Source organism: Gobius niger (genome assembly GCF_951799975.1).
Source record: "Gobius niger genome assembly, chromosome: 14".
Lineage (NCBI taxonomy): Eukaryota > Metazoa > Chordata > Actinopteri > Gobiiformes > Gobiidae > Gobius > Gobius niger.
In genome coordinates, this window is record NC_136865.1 from 31,051,951 (window position 1) to 31,075,849 (window position 23,899).

The 23,899-nt window shown below is 44.3% G+C and overlaps 1 protein-coding gene across 1 annotated transcript; it reads left to right on the forward strand.

Annotated features, from left to right (window-relative positions):
* Positions 1-1,782: 1,782 nt before the first annotated feature.
* Positions 1,783-20,385, forward strand: LOC306973517 (NACHT, LRR and PYD domains-containing protein 3-like; the record flags this gene model as incomplete). Its single annotated transcript, XM_079570441.1, has 16 exons — positions 1,783-1,808; positions 3,252-3,335; positions 3,413-3,496; positions 3,574-3,657; positions 3,735-3,818; positions 5,903-6,013; positions 6,932-7,015; positions 7,093-7,176; positions 7,689-7,799; positions 7,903-7,963; positions 16,916-17,108; positions 17,198-18,938; positions 19,206-19,373; positions 19,431-19,598; positions 19,728-19,774; positions 19,850-20,385. The coding sequence occupies 16 exons, from the start codon at positions 1,783-1,785 to the stop codon at positions 20,383-20,385; spliced, it is 3,666 nt and encodes a 1,221-aa protein (XP_079426567.1).
* Between the last annotated feature and the right edge of the window lie 3,514 nt (positions 20,386-23,899).

Here is a 23,899-nt window from a genome sequence, read left to right on the forward strand (position 1 = left end):
CAAATTTCGCAACTCACTGAGGTATTTCTGTGTTTTCGAGCTTCCTTCCATTTCTGAACAGAAGAGACGAAGTTCAACAAGATTATAAGTCACCTGTTTGCTATGAAGCTTGAACGTATGTGGCAACATTTCTCGCAACTCCATCACTGTATCACCGTTGGTAAATTCAACAATAATCGTATTGTTGAAAACACCTTTTTCCGTTATCGTTTCTACTTTGGACGGTTTACCATACCGGCTCAAAAATTCAACAACTTCATCATCCGTATCAGTACCAGTAGCATATTTAACCAGAACAGCGTTGGGGATTTTTATGCCGTATTTCTCTAAAATGTCCATATTTGCACAGATGTCACTTTACTACAAAAATACACTCTGATCTGTCCGTATAACTCCCTCCTGGCTAGCTCGCCACGAATTATGTAGCACCTGTGTGATAACACTGTTATAGATTTTATAGAGTACGTACCTAGTACCTGCGAGTAGGCTATGTTACTACGGAACACAGGAATACAAAAGGAAATGTCAACATAGGCTAGTGACCAGAAGATCTAATTCGGCTCTAGGAGGGAGTGGACAAGAGGCAAGAGTACGGTTTAAGAGGTACCATGTATTTAAAGAAAAGTAGTAATAATAAACAAAAGTGAAAAATATATACAGAAACCAATAGTATAGATTCTGTGAATGGCCATTCAACAAATAAGCGCTTAAATCGATATCTAATAGTGAGTACAATTCAAATCAAATGACCAACAAAAATGCACAATACAATACAACCGTACATTGATCATAATCCAGAGTCCGCAAACCCAGCGTTGGGAAACCCCAACATCATGCACACCACCCCACTTTCCAACCCCTCCACAAATCCCGGGTAAACCCACGTCTGGGTTGGGTGTAATTGTCCAGGGGAAAATGTCTGAGGGGGTTTGGGGAATGTATTGTGTGTGGGCAAGTGAGTTGAGTGGGGAGAGTTCGTGGACTACAAGGAGCCCCCTACCCGCCCAGCAGGAGAGTGCGATTCGATTCTTCAGCAATTGCCAACTGTAGGCTCTAGGCCTGCTCCATCAGCTCGCCATCGGGATTAGAACCTGGCCTGGAGAACAGGACCAAAAGCTCTAATAAATCACCAGCTAGTTGCTAACTATTTCGTTCACATGTGCACATAATTTAGATTAATCAATAATAAATGTCAGATTATTAGCACTAGTTGCACTATACATGTACATTTACATTCAAAGATCAGTTTCATAACACTAGTTAGAATATTTAGCAATTAATCTTTACAAATAATAACCAGCAGTCAGTTAAGAGTTAATCACATCACACAAGTTAATCACATATGGATCATGATTCAATTCACATTCAATTCAGAGTTGACATAATTAAGAAACAGGGCATAAACTTCGTGAAACCCCATACTAACCAGCGCCCATACACAAACCGGCGGAGGCTAACGCCAATGCTACCGCAGCATGACTACAACAAACACTCACCGGTTTAGCGATCTATCTCTACCCACAAGCGCTCTTCCTCGCGGTTTGGGTCACGGTAGGAGACTCCTATGAGTTGAGATATAAACCAGTTAAATGATAAGTAAAAACGAAGTGTTAGAACAACGAAAATAAGCTCAAACCGACCTGTAGCACGACTCTGATGTTGCTTTCCCCACTGCATCTGCACACTGAATGCGCAGCGCCATCTTAGAACGCACGCTACGCCGCCCCGACCCATGTGACTCGATGACGTCACCGAAAGCGAGCGCAGTGATTGGTTACCGGCATGGGGAAAACTAATGAATGGGAACGGTAGGAACAGGCTGGGCACAGGTTTTATCACCTGGGTTACACGGAGGAGTAGATACAGTAGGATGTACAAGTCTGCGTTTGGTGAGGGGGAAGGAGAGAAGTTACATCATGTCACACTTTGAAGTAACAGTGGATGAAAGTGTAGATCGTCCTGATGGTAAATCATCACTGATGCAGCTGTCAGCATTGTTGTGGCGGTAGCGGGGGGAGCCGTGTCCTTTCGCCTCGCTAACCTTCGTCCTGTCTTCGCCTCTCGTTTCGGAGTTTCTTCTTGTTTGAGCCGTGTTTTGATGATTACAACAGCCTGGTTCTCTGCTCTGCTACCTGGCTCTGCCCGGCTACGAGGTTTAGCACAGCGAGCTCCGCTCTGTTGTTTACAACAACCATAGAGCTGCGCTCTTCAGAAGCGGCCGTGCAGAAACAAGCGCCACTTAGTTCCGAGCGCGTAGGCGGCCCCGTTTCATACGGTTTTAATGAGAAATATTAATAAAGCGAATAATCGAAGCGGGAAAATATTGTTCAAAGCATTTTGCTAATCGAGTTCATCAATTTAATCAATGAATCATTGCAGCCCTAAAAATACATATATATTAAAAAGGCCTATCGTCCCGAGACCGTCCCAGGTAAGATCTCATCTCGTCCCGTGCATTTTTTTTTCCGTCCCCGGGACGACGGGACTACGTTAGTGTCGAGCCCTGGTGCTGACATATGATAAATTTGACAAATACGTTGGCGTACGTTGGATAAGTTATGGGCAAGTTTTGTATAAGTTATGAGCACGCTGAATCACGCTGGCAAACGACAACATACGGCAAGTACGCTGGCATATGTCGAGAAATTTTTAGCATGCTCTAAATTTCTCGACATATGCCAGCGCATGCTCATACGTCCGGCATACGTCATGAGTTACAGGTAAGTATGATCGTTGACACACGTTAATTATAAGTTACTCATAAGTCGTGATGTCTAATAGTGATGGGTGACTTTCTTTTTTCAGCCTGCGGGGCCGCATTTGGAGCAGGTTCTGCCCGCCCCGCACGTTGTTTATATTTTAATAACCTGCCCCGCCCCCGCAACCATTAAAAATTACGTGATACAAATATGATCCGTCTGATTTGACCACGGCTTTCATTCCATTCAGAAATGTGCTTGAAATAAACAGTAACCTACAGGTGTGTCATTCCCTCGCTGCCTCTCTCCCTCCTGCACGCATCGTGAGAGGGGCAGACAGCACAGGTAAGGTAGGTGCGAACACACTCACAGGCGCACATAGGGTGGAAAATAGGAGCTCCATAAAAGTGTTCTCTGGATCACAAGCTGCAAAACGCTGCTTGTTTAATGAAAATCCGACTCATATTTACATCAAAGATCATCAAGGTGTGACAGCCCCATTAACTCTCTCAGACAGGAACAGTCTGTTGTAATAATCCCATGTCTTTACAGGAGTTCACAGAAAACTGGTCCTGGTTCAGACTCTGTTTCTCTGAGGAGCGACAGGTCCAAAGGCATCGGGAAAGACTTTAAAAGGTTTGTTTGTCATTATCACTCTCAGATGAGGCTCAGTCTGTAGTTCTGTTTGTTGTAATAATCCCATGTCTTTACAGGAGTTCACAGAAAACTGTTCCTGGTTCAGACTCTGTTTCTCTGAGGAGCGACATGTCCAAAGGAATCGGGAAAGACTTTAAAAGGTTTGTTTGTCATTATCACTCTCAGATGAGGCTCAGTCTGTAGTTCTGTTTGTTGTAATAATCCCATGTCTTTACAGGAGTTCACAGAAAACTGTTCCTGGTTCAGACTCTGTTTCTCTGAGGAGCGACAGGTCCAAAGGAATCGGGAAAGACTTTAAAAGGTTTGTTTGTCATTATCACTCTCAGATGAGGCTCAGTCTGTAGTTCTGTTTGTTGTAATAATCCCATGTCTTTACAGGAGTTCACAGAAAACTGGTCCTGGTTCAGACTCTGTTTCTCTGAGGGGTGACAGGACCAAAGACATCGGAAAGGACATCAAAAGGTTTATGAACTTCAATATTATAACTTTAACACAAAACAACTGGACTTAAGGTAAAAGAGAAGCCCAAGTTTCACTGTCCATCAAAGAAGCTGCAAACCTTGTCCTCTACATCCACTGAAGGCAGATGGATCTCTCAGACACGGCCTCCTTCACCGCTCTCTAAAACCACCATAGCTCTTTATCCAACAGGAAGTGTCCCTGTCCTCAACAGAGTGACCAGAAGATGTTGCATATGTGACCCATCACGAGAACGGGGGACACAACTCGGATTTGAGGCATTTTGAGTTGGACATAGATTATGAAAATGTAGTCTCCAAAGTTTCCTACAATGTGCAACACATGAAAAAATGTGCAAATTGAATGGAGGAACTCAAAATATCTCTGCTGCTCCGAGTGCAGGGCTCATTTACATCGCATTTAGAAATGCCACTGCTGGAAAGCTCCGGTTGTCATGGAATGTGTATGGGGTTTCAGTCCTCAAGGCCTTAATTGCACTCACTCAAAAGCACATAAACTGATCGACAATAGGCGTATGTATAAAACTCCCTTTTTTGCGTGGCATTTGTTCGCTAAAGGATGTGTCAACGACGCAAACCAAAGCAGCGGTGCCTCCTCCCCAAACAACAACAGAAAACACAAAACACTTGACGGTGTAGACAAGCATATTCTAATGTTGACAGAGCGAGACATCAGAGATCAACTCAAACGCAAAATCCACCGTAATAAAGAGATACTAAACTTACAGTTTGGTGTTTTTAACGCTCAAGCTGCCGTGGGGAAAGTGTTGTCCTGTCTGCGAAGCAAAGCGTTTCTGTCCCGCTGTCAGTGCTTTGCTATCAAGGCTCTTCATGAGGAAGTGGTGCCAAATATCCGTGATTAATAAATCCACTTTGCAGAAGTATTTCCAAACACGTTCGTTGTAACATCCACAGTTTGTCTTGGTAACAGTTTGTGTCTTGCTTTGTAAAACATATGTACAGTTTGGAACTCAACGATGTCACAAAACTTCATGATCTTTGATTTTAAAAATAATGGGTTTGTGTGGTCTAAAAACCCAACTTTATAAATTACTCGGAAAGCTCGTTTTTACCGCATTAATATTGGTTTTACTGTGTTTTTGTAAGTACTACCCCAAACCACAGTACAGTAGTATAAATAGGGCAAAATCAGAACAGTATAAGGTATGTAGAGCTTTGAAGTTTAAAATGTGCTTTGCCTTTGCCATTACTGCAATGCTTCTTGATATATATTTAATGTGCGATTTCCAAGTAATTCTATCGTCTATAATAACTCCAAGAAATTTGATTTCATGCACCCGCTCTAAAACAACACCCTCTATCTGAATTGCCTCCTGAGCAGTAGAATAACAGTTGCCGAATATCATCATTTTGCTTTTACTCAGATTTAGAGATAATTTATTTTGTTTGAACCACTTTATGACACTTTTGAGTTCCAAGTTAACAATATGAAACAGTTGCTTTAAATTGTCTCCTGAAGCAAGAATATTACGATTGTCAGCAAACAAGATAAATCTAAGAATTTGAGATGTTTTACAAATGTCGTTAATATACATATTAAACCATTTTGGGCCCAGAATGGAACCTTGAGATAAACCACACACCATTTATTGACAACCTGACTGATAATAACCTATTTTCACACATTGTTTTCTATTTCTTAAATAACTGGTGACCCCCCCTTAAAGCTACCCCTCTAATCCCATAATGTTCTAGTTTATCAATTAATATATCGTAGTTTATTGTGTCAAATGCTTTGCTCAGGTCAACAAATAACCCTATTGCATATTTCTTGTTGTCTACAGCATTAGTTATTTCATCAATTATATCGAAAGGCGCACACAAAGTTGTGTGATTATTCCTAAAAACCAAACTGATTATCAGAGAGAGAGTTATTTCTTTCAATATAGCTGTCAAGTGTAGAGTTAAAAACCTTTTCTAAGATTTTTGAGAATTGCGGTAAAAGAGAAACAGGCCTGCAGTTTGTAAAGAGATGTTTATCTCCAGCTTTGAACAGAGGAATCACTTTTGCTACTCTCATATCAGGAAATCCCATGTGTTTTACAGGAGTTCACAGATGCCTGGTCCTGGTTCAGACACAGACTCTGTTTCTCTGAGGAGTGATCGTTCCAAAGATGTAAATCCTGGTTTTAAAGACGTGTCTCCTTCAGACGAGCGGTAAGTGTCCTCTGCTGCTCTCCCAACACTGGGCACAGGGGAGGGACCGGGGGAAGCGTCTGGGTAAGTGACTGTTTCTCTGAGGAGCAATGAGGCTTAACACTGGGGTGCTAACTTTAAAAGGTTTGTTTATGCCTTTATGGGGCAGTCACACATTGACGATTTAGCCAGTGTGTGCTGACATATGATAAATTTGACAAATACGTTGGCGTACGTTGGATAAGTTATGGGCAAGTTTTGTATAAGTTATGAGCACGCTGAATCACGCTGGCAAACGTCAACATACGGCAATTACGCTGGCATATGTCGAGAAATTTTTAGCATGCTCCAAATTTCTCGACATATGCCAGCGCATGCTCATACGTCCGGCATACGTCATGAGTTACAGGTAAGTTATATGATCGTTGACACACGTTAATTATAAGTTACTCATCGTGATGTCTAATAGTGATGGGTGACTTTCTTTTTTCAGCCTGCGGGGCCGCATTTGGAGCAGGTTCTGCCCGCCCCGCACGTTGTTTATATTTTAATAACCTGCCCCGCCCCCGCAACCATAAAAAATTACGTGATACAAATATGATCCGTCTGATTTGACCACGGCTTTCATTCCATTCAGAAATGTGCTTGAAATAAACAGTAACCTACAGGTGTGTCATTCCCTCGCTGCCTCTCTCCCTCCTGCACGCATCGTGAGAGGGGCAGACAGCACAGGTAAGGTAGGTGCGAACACACTCACAGGCGCACATAGGGTGGAAAATAGGAGCTCCATAAAAGTGTTCTCTGGATCACAAGCTGCAAAACGCTGCTTGTTTAATGAAAATCCGACTCATATTTACATCAAAGATCATCAAGGTGTGACAGCCCCATTAACTCTCTCAGACAGGAACAGTCTGTTGTAATAATCCCATGTCTTTACAGGAGTTCACAGAAAACTGGTCCTGGTTCAGACTCTGTTTCTCTGAGGAGCGACAGGTCCAAAGGCATCGGGAAAGACTTTAAAAGGTTTGTTTGTCATTATCACTCTCAGATGAGGCTCAGTCTGTAGTTCTGTTTGTTGTAATAATCCCATGTCTTTACAGGAGTTCACAGAAAACTGGTCCTGGTTCAGACTCTGTTTCTCTGAGGAGCGACATGTCCAAAGACATCGGAAAGCACATCAAAAGGTTTATGAACTTCAATATTATAACTTTAACACAAAACAACTGGACTTAAGGTAAAAGAGAAGCCCAAGTTTCACTGCTCATCAAAGAAGCTGCAAACCTGATCGATCTCTCAGACACCAGTGACCAGAAGATGTTGCATATGTGACCCATCACGAGAATGGGGGACACAACTCGGATTTGGGGCATTTTGAGTTGGACATAGATTATGAAAATGTAGTCTCCAAAGTTTCCTACAATGTGCAACACATGAAAAAATGTGCAATTCAACAAATAACCCTATTGCCTATTTCTTGTTGTCTACAGCATTAGTTATTTCATCAATTATATCGAAAAGCGCATGCAAAGTTGTGTGATTATTCCTAAAACGGAGTTAAAAACCTTTTCTAAGATTTTTGAGAATTGCGGCAAAAGAGAAACTGGCCTGCAGTTTGTAAAGAGATGTTTATCTCCAGCTTTGAACACAGGAATCACTTTTGCTACTCTCATATCAGGAAATCCCATGTCTTTTACAGGAGTTCACAGATGCCTGGTCCTAGTTCAGACACAGACTCTGTTTCTCTGAGGAGTGATCGTTCCAAAGATGTAAATCCTGGTTTTAAAGACGTGTCTCCTTCAGACGAGCGGTAAGTGTCCTCTGCTGCTCTCCCAACACTGGGCACAGGGGAGGGACCGGGGGAAGCGTCTGGGGAGGTGAAGGCAGATTCTAAACTCTGTCTGGATCCACAGAGAGAAGCTGAACCCAGATGGAACCAGCAAAGAGCGCTCCCACCTGGATGGTGTATTTGCTGTAAGTGCAGAATATACTATAAACAATCCCCATGACTCTTGAGGTTTTTTATCACCACATAGTTCACAATAGTTAAGCGTCTTTTACAAAATACTGAAATTCAAAAATAATGTCAGGCATGAAAACGGGTCAGGGGTGATAAAGGTGAGAAGGTAATCCCTCCTCTCGGGGGGTCTGGGAGCATGCTCCCCGTGAGAAATTTTTTAAAGCTCTCTTAAAGCATCAATGATGCATTTTCAGATGCATTTTTTGCCAACCTTGGGAGAGCTGGAGAAACTAGACCTCAGCCATGAGTCAAAAATATTATGGCCTCCTTACTTAGTATTATGTAAGCCTCATATACAAAAATATAGGTCTATATTTTTATGTTAAAGCTTTGTATTTTTTTCTTTTAAGCTCACCTAGAAAATGTCTAGCAGCCTACTCACTAAACCCAAAACAATGTCCACCCTACAAACACAATTGAATTACTTGTTTTATAAAAACATCTGAATCTTTTGTGTGAGATCTGTGTGTGGACAGTTTAGTCCTGCAGTAATAGTTGCTTATGCACTGCTCACAAAAACTTAGGGCACACTCAAAAAATCAAAAAACACATCCAAGATGTCAATCAATTCGATTTTTTGTATGAAAATCTTTATTCATAGTCTAGGGCAATGTGTTGAGAACAAAATAACATAAGAATGATGAATGGAAATCAAATTCTCAGCCCCTGGAGGTCTGGATCCAAAATTATAGTCAAAATCAAAGTGACAAATCAGGTCACTGGTTGATCCAGATTCTGTAGAAATTCCTCCAAACGAGTCTGTATCATCCTCAGTCGTGTGTGTGGCCTCCACGTGCCTGAATGCACTCCCTACAACGCCTGGGCAGCTCCTGATGAGACCACGGATGTCCTTCTGAGGGATCTCCTCCCAGACCTGGATTAGAGCATCAGTCAGCTCCTGGACAGTCTGTGGTGCGATGTGGCGTTGATGGATGGACCGAGACATGATGTCCCAGATGTTCTCTATTGGATTTAAGTCTGGGGAACGGGCAGGCCAGTCCATAACATCAATACCTTCATCATGCAGGACCTGCTGACACACTCTTGCCACATGTGGCCTGGCATTATCAGGCATCAGAAGGAACCCAGGGCCCACAGCACCAGCATATGGTCTTACAATAGGTCTGAGGATCTCATCCCGGTCCCCAATGCCAGTCAGGGAACCTCTGGCTCGCAGATGGAGGGCTGTGCGGCCCTCCAATGAAATGCCTCCCCAGACCATCACTGACGTCCACAAGTTGGGCCGGTGCTTACTGCCCAACACCGTGCAGCACGATTGGCATTTGCCCGAGAACACAGCGATTGGCAGATTGGCCAATGGTGCCCTGTGCTCTTCACGGATGAGAGCAGGTTCACCCTGAGCACATGTGACAGACGTGACAGAGTCTGGAGACGCCCTGGAGAACGTTCTGCTGCTGCAACATCATCCAGCATGACCGGTTTGGTGGTGGGTCAGTGATGGTCTGGGGAGGCATTTCATTGGAGGGCCGCACAGCCCTCCATGTGCGAGCCAGAGGTTCCCTGACTGGCACTGGGGACCGGGATGAGATCCTCAGACCTATTGTAAGACCATATGCTGGTGCTGTGGGCCCTGGGTTCCTTCTGATGCCTGATAATGCCAGGCCACATGTGGCAAGAGTGTGTCAGCAGGTCCTGCATGATGAAGGTATTGATGTCCTGGACTGGCCTGCCCGTTCCCCAGACTTAAATCCAATAGAGCACATCTGGGACATCATGTCTCGGTCCATCCATCAACGCCACATCGCACCACAGACTGTCCAGGAGCTGACTGATGCTCTAATCCAGGTCTGGGAGGAGATCCCTCAGGAGGACATCCGTGGTCTCATCAGGAGCATGCCCAGGCGTTGTAGGGAGTGCATTCAGGCACGTGGAGGCCACACACACTACTGAGGAATGATACAGACTCGTTTGGAGGAATTTCTACAGAATTTGGATCAACCAGTGACCTGATTTGTCACTTTGATTTTGACTATAATTTTGGATCCAGACCTCCAGGGGCTGAGAATTTGATTTCCATTCATCATTCTTATGTTATTTTGTTCTCAACACATTGCCCTACACTATGAATAAAGATTTTCATCCAAAAAATCTAATTGATTGACATCTAGGATGTGTTTTTTGAGTGTGCCCTAAGTTTTTGTGAGCAGTGTATATACATATATAAAAAATACACACATACATATATAAACACACGCACACACACACTTTTTTTATAATCTAGATTAATCTAGATTAAAATGGCTCCCTTGAATTCTGTCGAAGCCATTCAGAATATGTGTGCTACCCAAATAATGACTAAAAGCAAGTCTTTTACAGTTACTGTTTACAGCTTTTTGTCAATCAATTTTCTGGTGACAAACTAAGTCTCCTCTTCTGCAACTATGACCTGCTAAAGAAAAAAGTGTCTCGCATGGGACAGCTGTGGCAGGAGTCCCCAAGTATTTATTTACGGGTAATGTGGGCCATCTTACCATATCAGAAAATATAGGCCTCTGTTTGTGAGCGTGGGAAACATGTGCGCGTCTCCTGATTGGTCAACACTGTCAACAGTTTCACGTGATCACTGTCACAACAACACAGCTCATGCTACTTACTGCAGCTACTGCTACTAGAGCTTCAACTTGGCGATCGTTCTGTCAAAATGGAGATAAACGTCGACAACACGAAGATGCAGGACGTACAGTGCCTCTCGAAAGTATTCATACACCTTGAACTTTTGCACATTTTGTCATGTTTACAACCCTAAACAAAGATTTTATTTTGATTTTTTTTTACTGAACGTTCACACACAAGTAACAGACAACTGTGAAGTGAAAGCAAAATGATACATGATTGTTATTTTTCAAAAAATAGAAAAGTGGGGCGTGCATAAGTATTCATACAGCATTTTCTGAGTGCATTAAATTGCCTTTATAACATTCCTAATGACTCCAGAATGTTCACTCCTTGGCCTAACGGTTAAATAGAGGCCACCTGTGTGTATTCTACTCTCAGTATACTTTCAGCTGTTCCTTTAGGCCCTCAGAGCTATGGTCGGAGTGTATTGGTCACTAAACAACATCATGAAGGCCAAGGAGCACCAGAGAGGTCAGGGATAAAGCTGTGGAGAGGTTTAAAGCAGTGTTAAGTTATACAAAGATTTCCCAAGATTTAAACATCTCCCGGGTTTAATCCATCATTCAGAAATGGAGAGAGTAAAGCACCACTGCAGACTTACCAAGACACGGCTGTTCACGTAAACTAACAAACTGAACAAGGAGAATACTGGTAAGAAATACAACCAAGTGCCCCAAGATAACTCTGGAGGAGCTGTGAAGTCCTGCCGCTGAGCTGGGGGAATCTGTACATGGGACAACTATAAGTCTTACTTCACAAATCTGGCCTTCATGGACGAGTGGAAGAAGAAAGCTATTATTGAAAGGAGGCCATAAGAAATCCCATTTGATGTTTGCTAGAAGTCATATGGAGGACACAGCTCCATGTGGAAGAAGGAGCTTTGGTCAGATGAGACAAAAATTGAACTTTTTGGCCCAAATGCAAAACGTTATATATGGAGCAAATCTGACACTGCTCATCGTCCTGAGTGCACCATCCCCAGTGTCAAATATATGGGGGGGAGCATCATGCTGTGGGGCTGCTTTTCCTCAGCGGGGACTGGGGAGATTGTAAGAATAGTTGTAAAGACGGATGGAGCCAAATACAGGGACATTTTGGAGGAAAACCTGCTGGAGTCAGCAAGAGAACTGAGGCGGAGATTCACCTTCAGCAGGACAATGACCCTAAACACAAAGATAAATATACAATGGAATGGTTCAATAAAAACATATTAATGTATAGAATGGCCCAGTCGAAGTCCTGACCTCAATCCTATTGAAAATCTGTGGAATAATCTGAAAACTGCTGTTCACAAACGTTCTCCTTCTAATCTGACAGAGCTGGAGTTGTTTTGAAAAGAGGAATGGGCTAGAATGTCAGTCTCTACATGTGCAAATCTTGTAGAGTCAGACCCCAAAAGACTTGTGCTGTTATTACAGCAAAAGGGGGTTCCACAAAGTATCCATTCACGCTGTATGAATACTTATGCACGCGCCTCTTTTCAGTTTTCTATTTTTTGAAAAATAATAGAATTATGTATCATTGTGCTTTCACTTCACAGTTGTCTGTTACTTGTGTGTGAACGTTCAGTAAAAAAATCAAAATATTTTTTTTATGTTTAGGGTTGTAAACATGACAAAATGTTCAAAAGTTCAAGGTGTATGAATACTTTCGAGAGGCACTGTATTTCTTTGGATTTGATCAGAAAAGTAAACGGGCGGCTGAGGAGACAGCGGTGAGCGGAGAAAGAGAAACTAGCGGACTCGAAGAAAAGTAGCTGTAAAGTTCGTCTCCAAACTCCGTAAGTGCTGCGGTTAAACTCTGCTCGCGGTTGAAATGTAGCTGGAAAAGGCTCTGGTGAACTTTTGGTGATGAAGTTGCGCTGTTTCGTGTGGGGCTGTTTCATGTGGGGCAGTTTCATGTGGGGCTGTTTCATGTGGGGCTGTTTCGTGTGGGGCTGTGGCAGTGAAATGAGTTGTTTATGTCGCTGTTTTGAAAGAGGGAGGCGCTGCGGTGTTTTTCTGTCTTGTTTTCACTCTGTCATTGGCAGCTGCTTCTGTGTGTTCGCTTTGGAGACGCTATATTCACTCAAGTTTCTCCTGTGCGTCCGAAAAGTCGTGTAGTGTGTGCTGACCATAAAATATCTATACTGCAAGCTATGATGACTTTCACCGTGATATTTTATTCAGGGCTTAAAGTATTCCGGCCTGAGGGCTCTGGCGCAAGCAAAGTGTATCAGACTGCAAATTATTTGTCCGGTTTTTCAGCGCATTTGTGAAAAACTCGCCTTTCCCGCACTTCTTACGGTCCATGAATGCATCTCACGCGCAGCCTCGCTGTTACGTGATTCCTCTGAAACCAAAACAACTGCCACGCGGAGGCTGGAGCTACTTTTGTTATGGATTAAGTTTTGCCAAATGGACGCTATGACCAGACGAGTGAGAATCGGCAAAAGAGGCGAAGAGCAGCAGGTTCTACGACTGATCCACAGTGAGTTTATTTACTTCTTCTGTGAGGCGTCGCATCACCCGCGCTAAAGTAAGCACTAAAAGCCCCGCACGAGAGCGCGGTGTCGGACCTGCCCCGCTCCGCGCCTCCTTCTGCAGCCGTGCGCGCGGTGAGACAGGTGCGCGCGAGAACGACACGCTGCGTAAACCCCCCCGAGCTGCTGCCGCTGACCCGCTGTTGAAAGCGAAACGTAACGCCTTCATACTGAACAGAGCCTCGCACTGTCACAAATACCCGATTCGAGTGGAGTCTATGTTCCGCAAACGCGCATACAGTGGCGTGAACGCGCACACGTGTCAGTGCGAGCCGGTGTTGACCCACTGGACACAAGCTAAAAGTGGCTCCATGTCATTATTTTCCCAATAGCTCCAGCCAAATCTAACCAACAGCCTGATTAACAAACTATGACACTTAATCCTTTACTTACTAGATTATTTTGAAAAATATTACACTTTATATTTTGGTCTATACTTGTATTTTACCTCCCATATATTAAGTGTTTGCACAAATTGGGAATACATTAGGTCCAAATGCAGAGTAAATGTGTAATAAAAAAGTTTAATAAAAAACATTGCCTATATACAGTAGCCTCTATCTAACGTTTTTCTTTTTTCTTTTAAAGCACCGATAAGAGCACCATTAAAGTCCCGGATCTTTTTTCTGTAGCAGGTCATAGTTGCAGAAGAGGAGATTAACACTGCGTTCCAAATTATTATGCAAATTGGATTTTTGTGTCAAAAAGGTAAAAAAAAAAACAATAATGATGAAACTCATGGATGGTGTCGTGTCTCGGGGCTCTATGAATCACTGACATTAATCTCAGAGACCTGGGATGATTAGTTTTGAGGTTAAGCCCAGTTAAGGGAAAAACTGCTGAAAAGGGTGTTCCACTTTATTATGCAGATCATCATTTTCAAGCAATATGGGAAAGAAAAAGGGTCTGTCTGCTGATGAAAAGCGTGAAATAGTTGATTGCCTTGGTCTAGGTATGAAAACCTTCAATATTTCATGAAAGATTAAGTGTAATCATCGTACTGATAAGAGATTTGTGGATGATTCAGAGCACACTCCGTTTTGTGCAGATAATGGCACAATATGGACAGTTTCTGACAGACAATCAGACACATCAGATTAAGAGAACAGATGCTACAAAGCAGCAGACAGGTATTTGAAGCTGCTGGTGCCTCTGGAGTCTCTGAACATGAAGGTGTAGGACCCTCCAGAGGCTGCAGTTGTGCAAAAACCTTCTATCCGGGCCTCCCCTAAACGGTTAATTGAAGCTGATGAACAGAAACGGCTGCAGTGGCTCAGAAATACATGAGGACTCATTTTCATACAGTCTTGTTCACTAATGAGCGCCGTGTGACCCTGGATGGTCAAATCAATGGAGTAGTGGATAGTTGGTGAATGGCCACAATGTCCCAACAAGGCTGTGACGTCAGTAAGGAGGGGGCGGAGTCATGTTTTGGGCCAGAATCATGGTGAGAGAGCTGGTCGGCCCCTTTAGGCCCTTTTAGGCTCCCTGAAGGTGTGAAAATGACCTTTGAAAAATATGTGGAGTTTCTGACTGACCACTGTCTTCTATACTACAAAAAGAAGAGCCGTGCTTTTCCTAACAAAATCCTCTTCATGCATGACAACGCACCATGTCATGCTGCAAAGAAAACCTCTGCATCACTGGCTGCTATGGGCATAAAAGGAGAGAAACTCATGATGTGGACCCCCTCCTCCCCTGACTTCAACCCTATTGAGAACCTTTGGAGCCTCAACAAAAAACACTTCTATGAGGGTGGGAGGCAGTTTTCATCCAAACAGCAGCTCTGGGAGGCTATTCTAACATCCTGCAAAGAAATCTAAGCAGAAACTGTCCAAAAACTCACAATTTTAATGGATTTAAGAATTTTGAAGCTGCGATCACACAAGGGCTCCTATGGTAAAATATAACTTGACCTGGTAATATTTTTTTGATTGAAATAGCTTCTGATTTCAGTAAATATGACCTCCTAATGCTACAAATACAACAAATGACCATTTTCAGTTAATTACAAGCTTTAAAATGTATTGAAACGATGAGTTGCATAATAATTTGGAACAGTGGATTTTGAGGTTTTTACTATATTTATTTTTGAAAAAAATACTGTTATCACTAGGAATTTTTTTCCACCACATTTAAATGATCCTCTACCAGGTAAAGACTTGAAAATTATGCTGACTCTCATTTGAGTTGACAATTTAGAAAATCAGAGAAAAATGTCATTTGCATAATAATTTGGAACGCAGTGTAGTTTGTCACCAGAAAATTGATTGACACAAAGCTACTCACTGCAAACAGTTCATCAGGACCTCTAATGTCGGCCTAAAGTTCAAAATTAATGTTTAACTGAATAAACAGTTAGTAAACACAAGTGCATCTTCTTGAACATGAATTATTTTCATCACCAATTATCAGAAGAAGAGTAGAATGTTCTCAAGCAGTTTGTGATGCATTTTGGAAACAGGAGATGAGCCCCTGGTCTAACGCACCACCTGACTTGAGAAACTCGTTCTCAAAGACGTACTTTTAGTCATTATTTGGGCAGCACACATATTCTGAATGGCTTCGGCAGAATTCAAGCTAGACATTTTAATCTAGATTAATCTAGATTAATTTCAGAATTAATCTAGATTGATCTAGATTTAAAAAATTAATCTATGCCCACCTCTAATATATATATACACATATACATATATATTAGATAGATATTTTTTTTAAATCTAGATTAATCTAGATTAATTTTGAAATTAATCTAGATTGAACAGCTCAGTCGTTCACCAGGAGAGGGCGGAGCAACTGCTCAGAGAGCAGGATTCAGGAGGATTACTGAGAGCTGCGTGAATGAAGCCGCAAACCACTCTGGGAGTGTTTTTGATAAGGAAATAGCATAACAACATGACTAAAACCTCTAAAAAGTTAACCGCCACAGAACTGGACTACAGTCATCTACAGTCGGTCATTCGCGCGGTAGCGGAGGGGTGCTAGCGCAAGCAACACCTTGTACTCACCAGAGTCTAGAGCTGGTAAACTCTGACAGCGCGGCAAGGTTTTATAATTATATTCATTGATCCGCGGTCTTGAATCACAGATATTTCCCACACCAAAGCACATATATCTACCATATACCCCGATATAATTTGGAGCAAAACAACCACCTCTTCTAAATCATAAAGACACAAGTAAAACTGAGACACCATCTGGAAAGAAGAGGAAAAGCTTTATAACTATCAGCAGCTATGGTTTGAAATGCCTTTTTTCAAGCCCAGGCATTAGGATCAGAGGAATTATATGCCAATAAAGGTGAGAGAATACGGACACTCAATGGATTACAAACATGTTTTAAAGGGATTCAGTCGTTCACCAGGAGAGGGCGGAGCAGCTGCTCAGAGAGCAGGATTCAGGAGGATTACTGAGAGCTGCGTGAATGAAGCCGCAAACCACTCTAGGAGTGTTTTTGATAAGGAAATAGCAGAACAACATGGCTAAAACCTCTAAAAAGTCGATTTTGCATGATATAGGACCTTTAAGACTGAGTCTGCTACAAGTGCAGAGGGAGGTCTCTCTAACTCCTGACAGATGGAGGACAAGGAGGTTTCCATGTCAGGAGCACCTCAGGTCTAAAGGCACAGACTTTATCAGAGATTTGTTGCCAAAGCTGCAGTAAAGGTTGACTCTACAATGTTTGAAGCCTGTAAATATTGACACAGATACAGTGTTACTGCAGTATAATATGTCCTGTGTGCTCCAGCGGCTGGAGGAGGACGTCCTGACCTTCGTCAAAGAGCAGCTGCAGGGCTTCCACAGACTCCTGGCCTCAGATCATCCAGAGAGTAGCTCAGAGAGTGAGGAGGAGCAGAGCAGCCGAGAGGCTGTGCTCAACATCACACTGGACTTCCTCAGGAGGATGAAGCAGCAGCACCTGGCTCAGAGTCTGCAGAACAGTAAGAACTCTGACATGTTTGAAACACCACACTTTCACAGGAGGAGAAGAAGTCACTGACTGTAACATGATTCTGTTTGTCTCCTTCAGAGGCTCATGTTGGAGTTTACAGAGAGAAACTGAAGAGGCGTCTGCAGCAGAGGTTCAGTCATGTGTTTGAGGGTGTGGATAAAGCAGGAGACTCCGCCCCCCTGCAGCAGATCTACACAGAGCTCTACATCACAGAGGGAAGGGCCTCAGAGGTCAACCAGGAACATGAGGTCAGACTCATGGAGACCATGTCCAGGAAACCAGCCACTGCAGAGACCAGCATCACGTGTGAAGACCTGTTTAAACAACAGCCAATCGGGACGGTGCTGACTGTGGGCGTGGCCGGCGTGGGGAAAACAGTGCTGACTCAGAAGGTGAGTCTGGACTGGGCTGAAGGCAGAGTCCACCAGGACGTCCAGCTGCTGTTCCCCTTCACTTTCAGAGAGCTCAATGTGCTCAGAGACACAGAGTACAGCCTGGTGGAGCTGCTGCACCACTTCTTCAGTCAAACAAAAGGTCTCTGCAGCTTTCAGCAGCTCCAGCTGCTCTTCATCTTTGACGGTCTGGACGAGTGCAGACTTCCTCTGGACTTCAGCCGGACCCGGGTCCTGACGGAGCCCACAGAGAGCGCCTCAGTGGAGGAGCTGCTGGTGAACCTCATCAGGGGGAGCCTGCTTCCCTCCGCTCGCCTCTGGATAACCACACGCCCCGCGGCGGCCAATCAGATCCCTGCTGAGTGCGTCTCCATGGTGACAGAGGTGCGAGGGTTCAGGGACCCACAGAAGGAGCAGTACTTCAGGAAGAGGTTCAGAGACGAGGCCACAGCCGTCATCTCCCACATCAAGAGCATCCGCAGCCTGTTCATCATGTGCCACATCCCAGTCTTCTGCTGGATCCTCTCTGTGGTTTTACACACGATTCTGAAGCAAACAGAGAAGCCAGAGCTGCCCAAGACTCTGACTGAGATGTACGTCCACTTCCTGGTGGTGCAGGCCAAAGTCAAGAACATCAAGTATCATGATGGAACAGGAGCAGACCTTCACTGGACTCCAGAGACCAGGGAGATGGTGCGGTCTCTGGGAAAACTGGCCTTTGAGCAGCTGCAGAAAGGAAACCTGATCTTCTACGAGAGTGACCTGAGCGAGTGTGGGCTGGACGCTGCAGAGATCGCTCGTTACTCCGGAGTCTTCACACAGGTCTTTAGAGAGGAGCCAGGCCTGTACCAGGACAAGGTCTACTGCTTCATCCATCTGAGTGTGCAGGAGTTTCTGGCTGCGCTTCACGTCCATCAGACCTTCTTCAGCTCTGGGGAGAACCTGCTGTCACCACCACACTCCTCTGAGAGCCCTGAGGCCTTCTACCGCTCTGCTGTGGACCAGGCCTTACAGAGTCCAAACGGACACCTGGACCTGTTCCTGCGCTTCCTCCTGGGGCTGTCTCTGCCGACCAATCAGAGCCTGCTCCAGGGTCAGCTGACTCACACAGGAAGCAGCTCCCAGACCAATCAGGAGACAGTAAAGTACATCAAAGAGAAGCTGAATGAAGATGGTCTGTCTGCAGAGAGGAGCCTGAACCTGCTCCACTGTCTGAACGAACTCAACGACCACCGTCTGATGGAGGAGATACAGAGACACATGAAAGAGGGAGATCCCTCCTGGTTAAGTTCTCCTGCTCTGTGGTCTGCTCTGTCCTTCCTCTTACTGTCCTCAGACCTGGAGGCGTTTGACTTCAGGAAATACAGTCCCTCAGACACAGCTCTCCTGAAGCTGCTGCCGGTCGTCAAAGCCTCCACCAAAGCCACGTGAGTCCAGACTGTATTTCTTCTTCACGTCTGTCCTGATTCTCGTCTCTAATGTCTCTGATTCTCGTCTCTAATGTCCCTGATTCTCGTCTCTAATGTCTCTGATTCTCGTCTCTAATGTCTCTGATTCTCGTCTCTAATGTCTCTGATTCTCGTCTAATGTCTCTGATTCTCGTCTCTAATGTCTTTGATTCTCGTCTCTAATGTCTCTGATTCTCGTCTCTAATGTCTCTGATTCTCGTCTCTAATGTCCCTCTCTGTCCTCAGTTTGAGCGTCTGTAATCTGTCTCAGAGAGCCTGTGCTCCTCTGGCCTCAGTCCTCAGCTCCTCCAGTCTGACTCACCTGGATCTCAGTAACAACGACCTCCAGGACTCAGGAGTGGAGCTGCTGTGTGAGGGACTGAAGAGCGCCCCCTGCAGACTGCACACCCTCAGGTGAGACGCTCATGATGCTCTGTGTCCACATCAGAGGCTAATGCTGCGTGTCTTTAGTCTGTCTGGATGCCTGGTCTCAGAAAGGGGCGGGGCTGCTCTGGCCGCCGCTCTAAGCTCCGCCCCCTCCCGTCTGACAGAGTTAGACCTGAGCTACAACCATCCAGGAGCCTCGGCCGAGCTCCTGACCGCTCTGCGGGCCCCCCACGGGCCCCTGCACTCTCTCAGGTGAGGCCCCTGGGCTCCTTCAGAGGAAGTCCTTATTTGGAGGCTCTTCTTCGGGTCCGTCCATGGTTTAGTCCTGGTTTGTCTCTGGTCTTAAACTGGACTTGTGTGTGACAGAGCTGTGTGTTTCAGACTGGATCCTTCTGGAGAACGATGGATGGTCCCAGGTCTGAGGAAATGTAAGTCACTGATCTATAGATTGATCTAAACCGTACAGTACAGGAAGTGATGTCATCAGTGTGTTTGTTTCTCAGATTCCTGTGAGTTCTCTCTGGATCCAAACACAGCTCACAGAGAGCTCCTTCTGTCTGAGGACAAACGCTCAGTGAGACGTGTGAAGAAGAAGCGGCGTCCACGTCATGAGGACAGGTTCAAGGACCAGCCTCAGGTCCTGAGCTGCACCGGCCTGAGGGGGCGCTGTTACTGGGAGGTGGAGCGGAGGAGGTGGGAGGAGGATGTTGATGTAGCGGTGAGTTACAGAGGAATCAGACGCAGAGGAGAGAGCTGTAGGTTTGGAGACAATGATCAGTCCTGGAGTCTGAGGGTCAGGGGTGGATGCTTAAGTGTCTGTCATAACGGGAAAGAAACACCAATACTCCCCCGATGGTATTTATCTCAACTGCGAGTGTTCCTGGATTTTGAGGCTGGAGTTCTGTCCTTCTATAAGTACGACTATAATAAACTGCTCCACCTCCACACCATCAGCTACTCCTTCACTGAGCCTCTGTTTCCTGGGTTTGGACTGATCTCTCCTGATTCCACTGTAGCTCTGATAAACCCACCTCCGTAGCGCCTCCTGATGGACTGATGACACACTCTAAAGACACTGAGCGCCAAAAAAAAAAAAGGGGGGGGGGTGATTACAAAACTAGACACTTTAATACACCTTATGTTGGTAGCTCTGTGATGAACAAAACTGAAATAAATGACGATCAAAAACTTGTGAATAGTCACGATCTGGACATTTTATACTGTATATATTATTGCGTTTCTTTTCTCTGTTGTTTTAGTCTGAGCTGTAAACCAACACTTCTCTCTCGCCCTCTGGAGCTCGTTTGACAAAGCAGAGCGGTTTCCCATGGACAGATTGAAACAGATGAGATTAACAGTTTTTAAATGGTTAAAATCGGTCTAAGGACGGCTAACAAACATCCTGTAAAAGTCTTCAATCCGAGAACCAGGCTGTTTAAATGCACATGCCATAAAAAGAGATCGATAATACGTGGTGTTTCAAAACGTGTCAATGTTGTCGTTGAAAATTGACTTGAAACAGAGATATTTATGTATTTGCCTCTTCAGATAACGTCACCCCAGGATTCCACATCTAACGCCTGTTCGCTCAGCTCCACTCCGCTGGCCCCCGCCTCCGAACGGCTGCGACATCAACACTCACTCAGTCTGGCCCGGTCGTCTCCACCAGTTCTCCAGCTATGTTTTACACGAGGAGCACGCGCACAAGCAACAACTTAGAGACGGAGCTGAAAATAGAGTCAATGCGTATTTTTATTGTGGCGACGCGGAGAGGAGACGTAGGCCCGTCGGAGTGGACGATGTTCCTGAATGTTCAAAATGGCAACGCATTTGCTGCGGGGGTTGTGGCGGAGAGGAATGAGGCGAACACGGAGAATGTGGAATCTGGGGGTAAGTACCTGTCAGAGAGGAGAGAGGAGTTAATCAGAAAGGAGAGTGTTTCATAAAACCCGCAATATCTGTTTTTCTAGAAAAAAAATATTGATTTTGATCAAAACTAGCCTCTGTTTAGCTTAGATTTCTCAGGAACTGAGGCACATAGAATTAAACTGTTTTTACCTACTGAGAGCTTAGAGTTTCACCTTTCAAATGAGCCACAGCCTGTCCATAGCTATAACAGAATATGCTGTGGTGCTACAAATATCATGAAAAATCTGGATTGCTGGCACTATAGCTAAATCCCAAAAATAGCACAGCACTCAATGTGTTAAGTCAAACCACTCATAGATTTGTCAGACATTTTGGGACAGTCCTTTGTGTGGCCTGAGTTCTCCTTGTCTCCTGGTTAATGATCTTGGGTCTGTGTTTCTTGATCTCGCTGCCCTCAATCCATAAGGTTTTCCCTTGTTTTGGTCGTCAGTCTGTAGAGGATGAGTAAAATCATCAAAATCTAATGGAACAGTTTTTGTACAGGCCAGTGTCAGGGCAGCTTTTTCCTCTCCATAGTTTATTACCTGCAAAACTGAAATTAAACCTGACCGAGCCTGAAGTGAACAACAATAAAATATGCTTGAAATGTTTGTGAATTATAAATAATAAATGAAATAAACCATATTTCCACTTAACCGCATGTGGACTTTGTGATTCCTTTTCCGCATTTGTAAGCCGTATGAATGTCGTGAGTGAATCATTCTCCAACATAAAAGTGGTGTGACGTAAACAAACTGATCCTGAATGAATCTGCGAGCAGCCGGCGGGCTTGTTTGCTTCAGCCTGCTAGCTTCTTTGCGTTATCAGCGCTGATCTTCATTCATTGCATCAAGACCTTTTTAAATGTCAATGCTCAACATTTGTTCTTATCGTTGGTCCTCAGTCTGTCACATTTAGTACCAGGTTCATGGTGATATAGTTGTGGTTCACTAAATGTTTGTGGGAGAGACACAGTTTGCAGTTTATTTGGTCAAAGTATCCCATTGACTTCAATGGCTTTCAGCGACCATTAACAATTTTCAGTTTCGTTCTACGTAGGGTTGGTCCGATGGCCGATATCATCGTCCATCGTGATGGATGAGCAACATCTCGATGGAGAGCCACCATCGTGATGCCACCCCCCCCCCTCCTGTCAGAAACACGCACTGGTCTTTTGTAGGTCTTGTAAACCTACAAACTTTGCAGGGATTGCACTGTAAATTAAATCAGGAATATAACTAATATGCACGCTAGTGTCAGTACCTGCCAGAAGCCATAATGTGTTAGCCGCAATTATTAAAGTAAAGACGCAGCTCTGCTCTATTTCTGAAGCGTGGGGCTCTCTCACTCTCTGCATCTCAGAGTTTGACACCGCGTGGTCTTGCTTTGCTTTGCCTGAACGGAAACTAAACACGAGGAATCTCACATTGGAGCTTGCTGAGCGCGCATGGGTTTGGATCATACGAAGGCCCGAGAGAGGAGAGAAAGAGGAGGTGCAGGAGTTACGCGGTTACGAGCTCATGGACAGGGCAGCGCGCAGTAACGTAAGCTACGACGCAAACTTGTAAATATTGTCCCGTTCACCCACTGTTTCTTAAACCTTACGTTAACACTGAGCAAATGCAAATAATAAGCTTCGATTTACGTTTGTACTAGTGTGATAAGATCCTTGTTTTTTTTTTTCACTGCGACGCTTTGAATAAGTCGTTCTCCTCTCAGACTTTTACGCACAAGTTTTAACACATTTCTTCTGCAAAATTGTTTAGTGTTTAGTTTAGTTTAGATCCATTTATCCTGCAATCTCACATTTTTCCTAACAAAAATAATATGCAGCATATATGTAGGCTATGTAAATGTCTTTAAAAATGCTTATAATAACTGTCAACGGCCCATTAGGGGGACATCGCCCAACCCTAGTTCTACTTCACTTCCGGTCTTCACGGCCAATGCGGAAGTTATTTTTTTCTCCAAAATAAAAAAGGTATTTTTTTTGACAGATTTAGGGAAAATTATAACATGAATCTTGAATGTGTTACCTACATATTTGTGAAAAATGTAGTCTGATGTGTCATATGCATTTTAATTATACAAAGATCTCCCAAGATTTGTACAGTAAAGCACCACTGCCAACTTACCAAGACACAGCCGTCCGCCTAAACTAACAGACCCAACAAGGAGGGCACTGGTAAGAAATGCAACCAAGCGCCCCAAGATAACTCTGGAGGAGCTGTAAAGTACTGCCGCTGAGCTGGGGGAATCTGTACATGGGACAACTATAAGTCGTATCTACACAAATCTGGCCATCTTCCATGCACCATCCTCAGTGCACACACACGCACGTCAGCGTGTGTTCGTAGCTACAACAGGCATCCTCAAAGCCCAAACACATTCCCAGCGCAGATTCAGCCACTGATATAAGTTTTCTTGTCGCCGCCTTTAATCTTGGGTGTTAAGGAAAAGAAACACTGAAGTGTGTCGTCGTAAAAGTCCCAGAGCTGCTGTAGCTCCGGGTCACAATGAAGCTAAACCTCTGTGACCTGTTTTTATCTGCGGGCTGGCATTTTTTTATTTATTTTTTTATTGGCCAGCATAGCATCTGCCCCAGTGGCTCAGCTACAACGTACGACACTGTTGGAGAAAGCTCC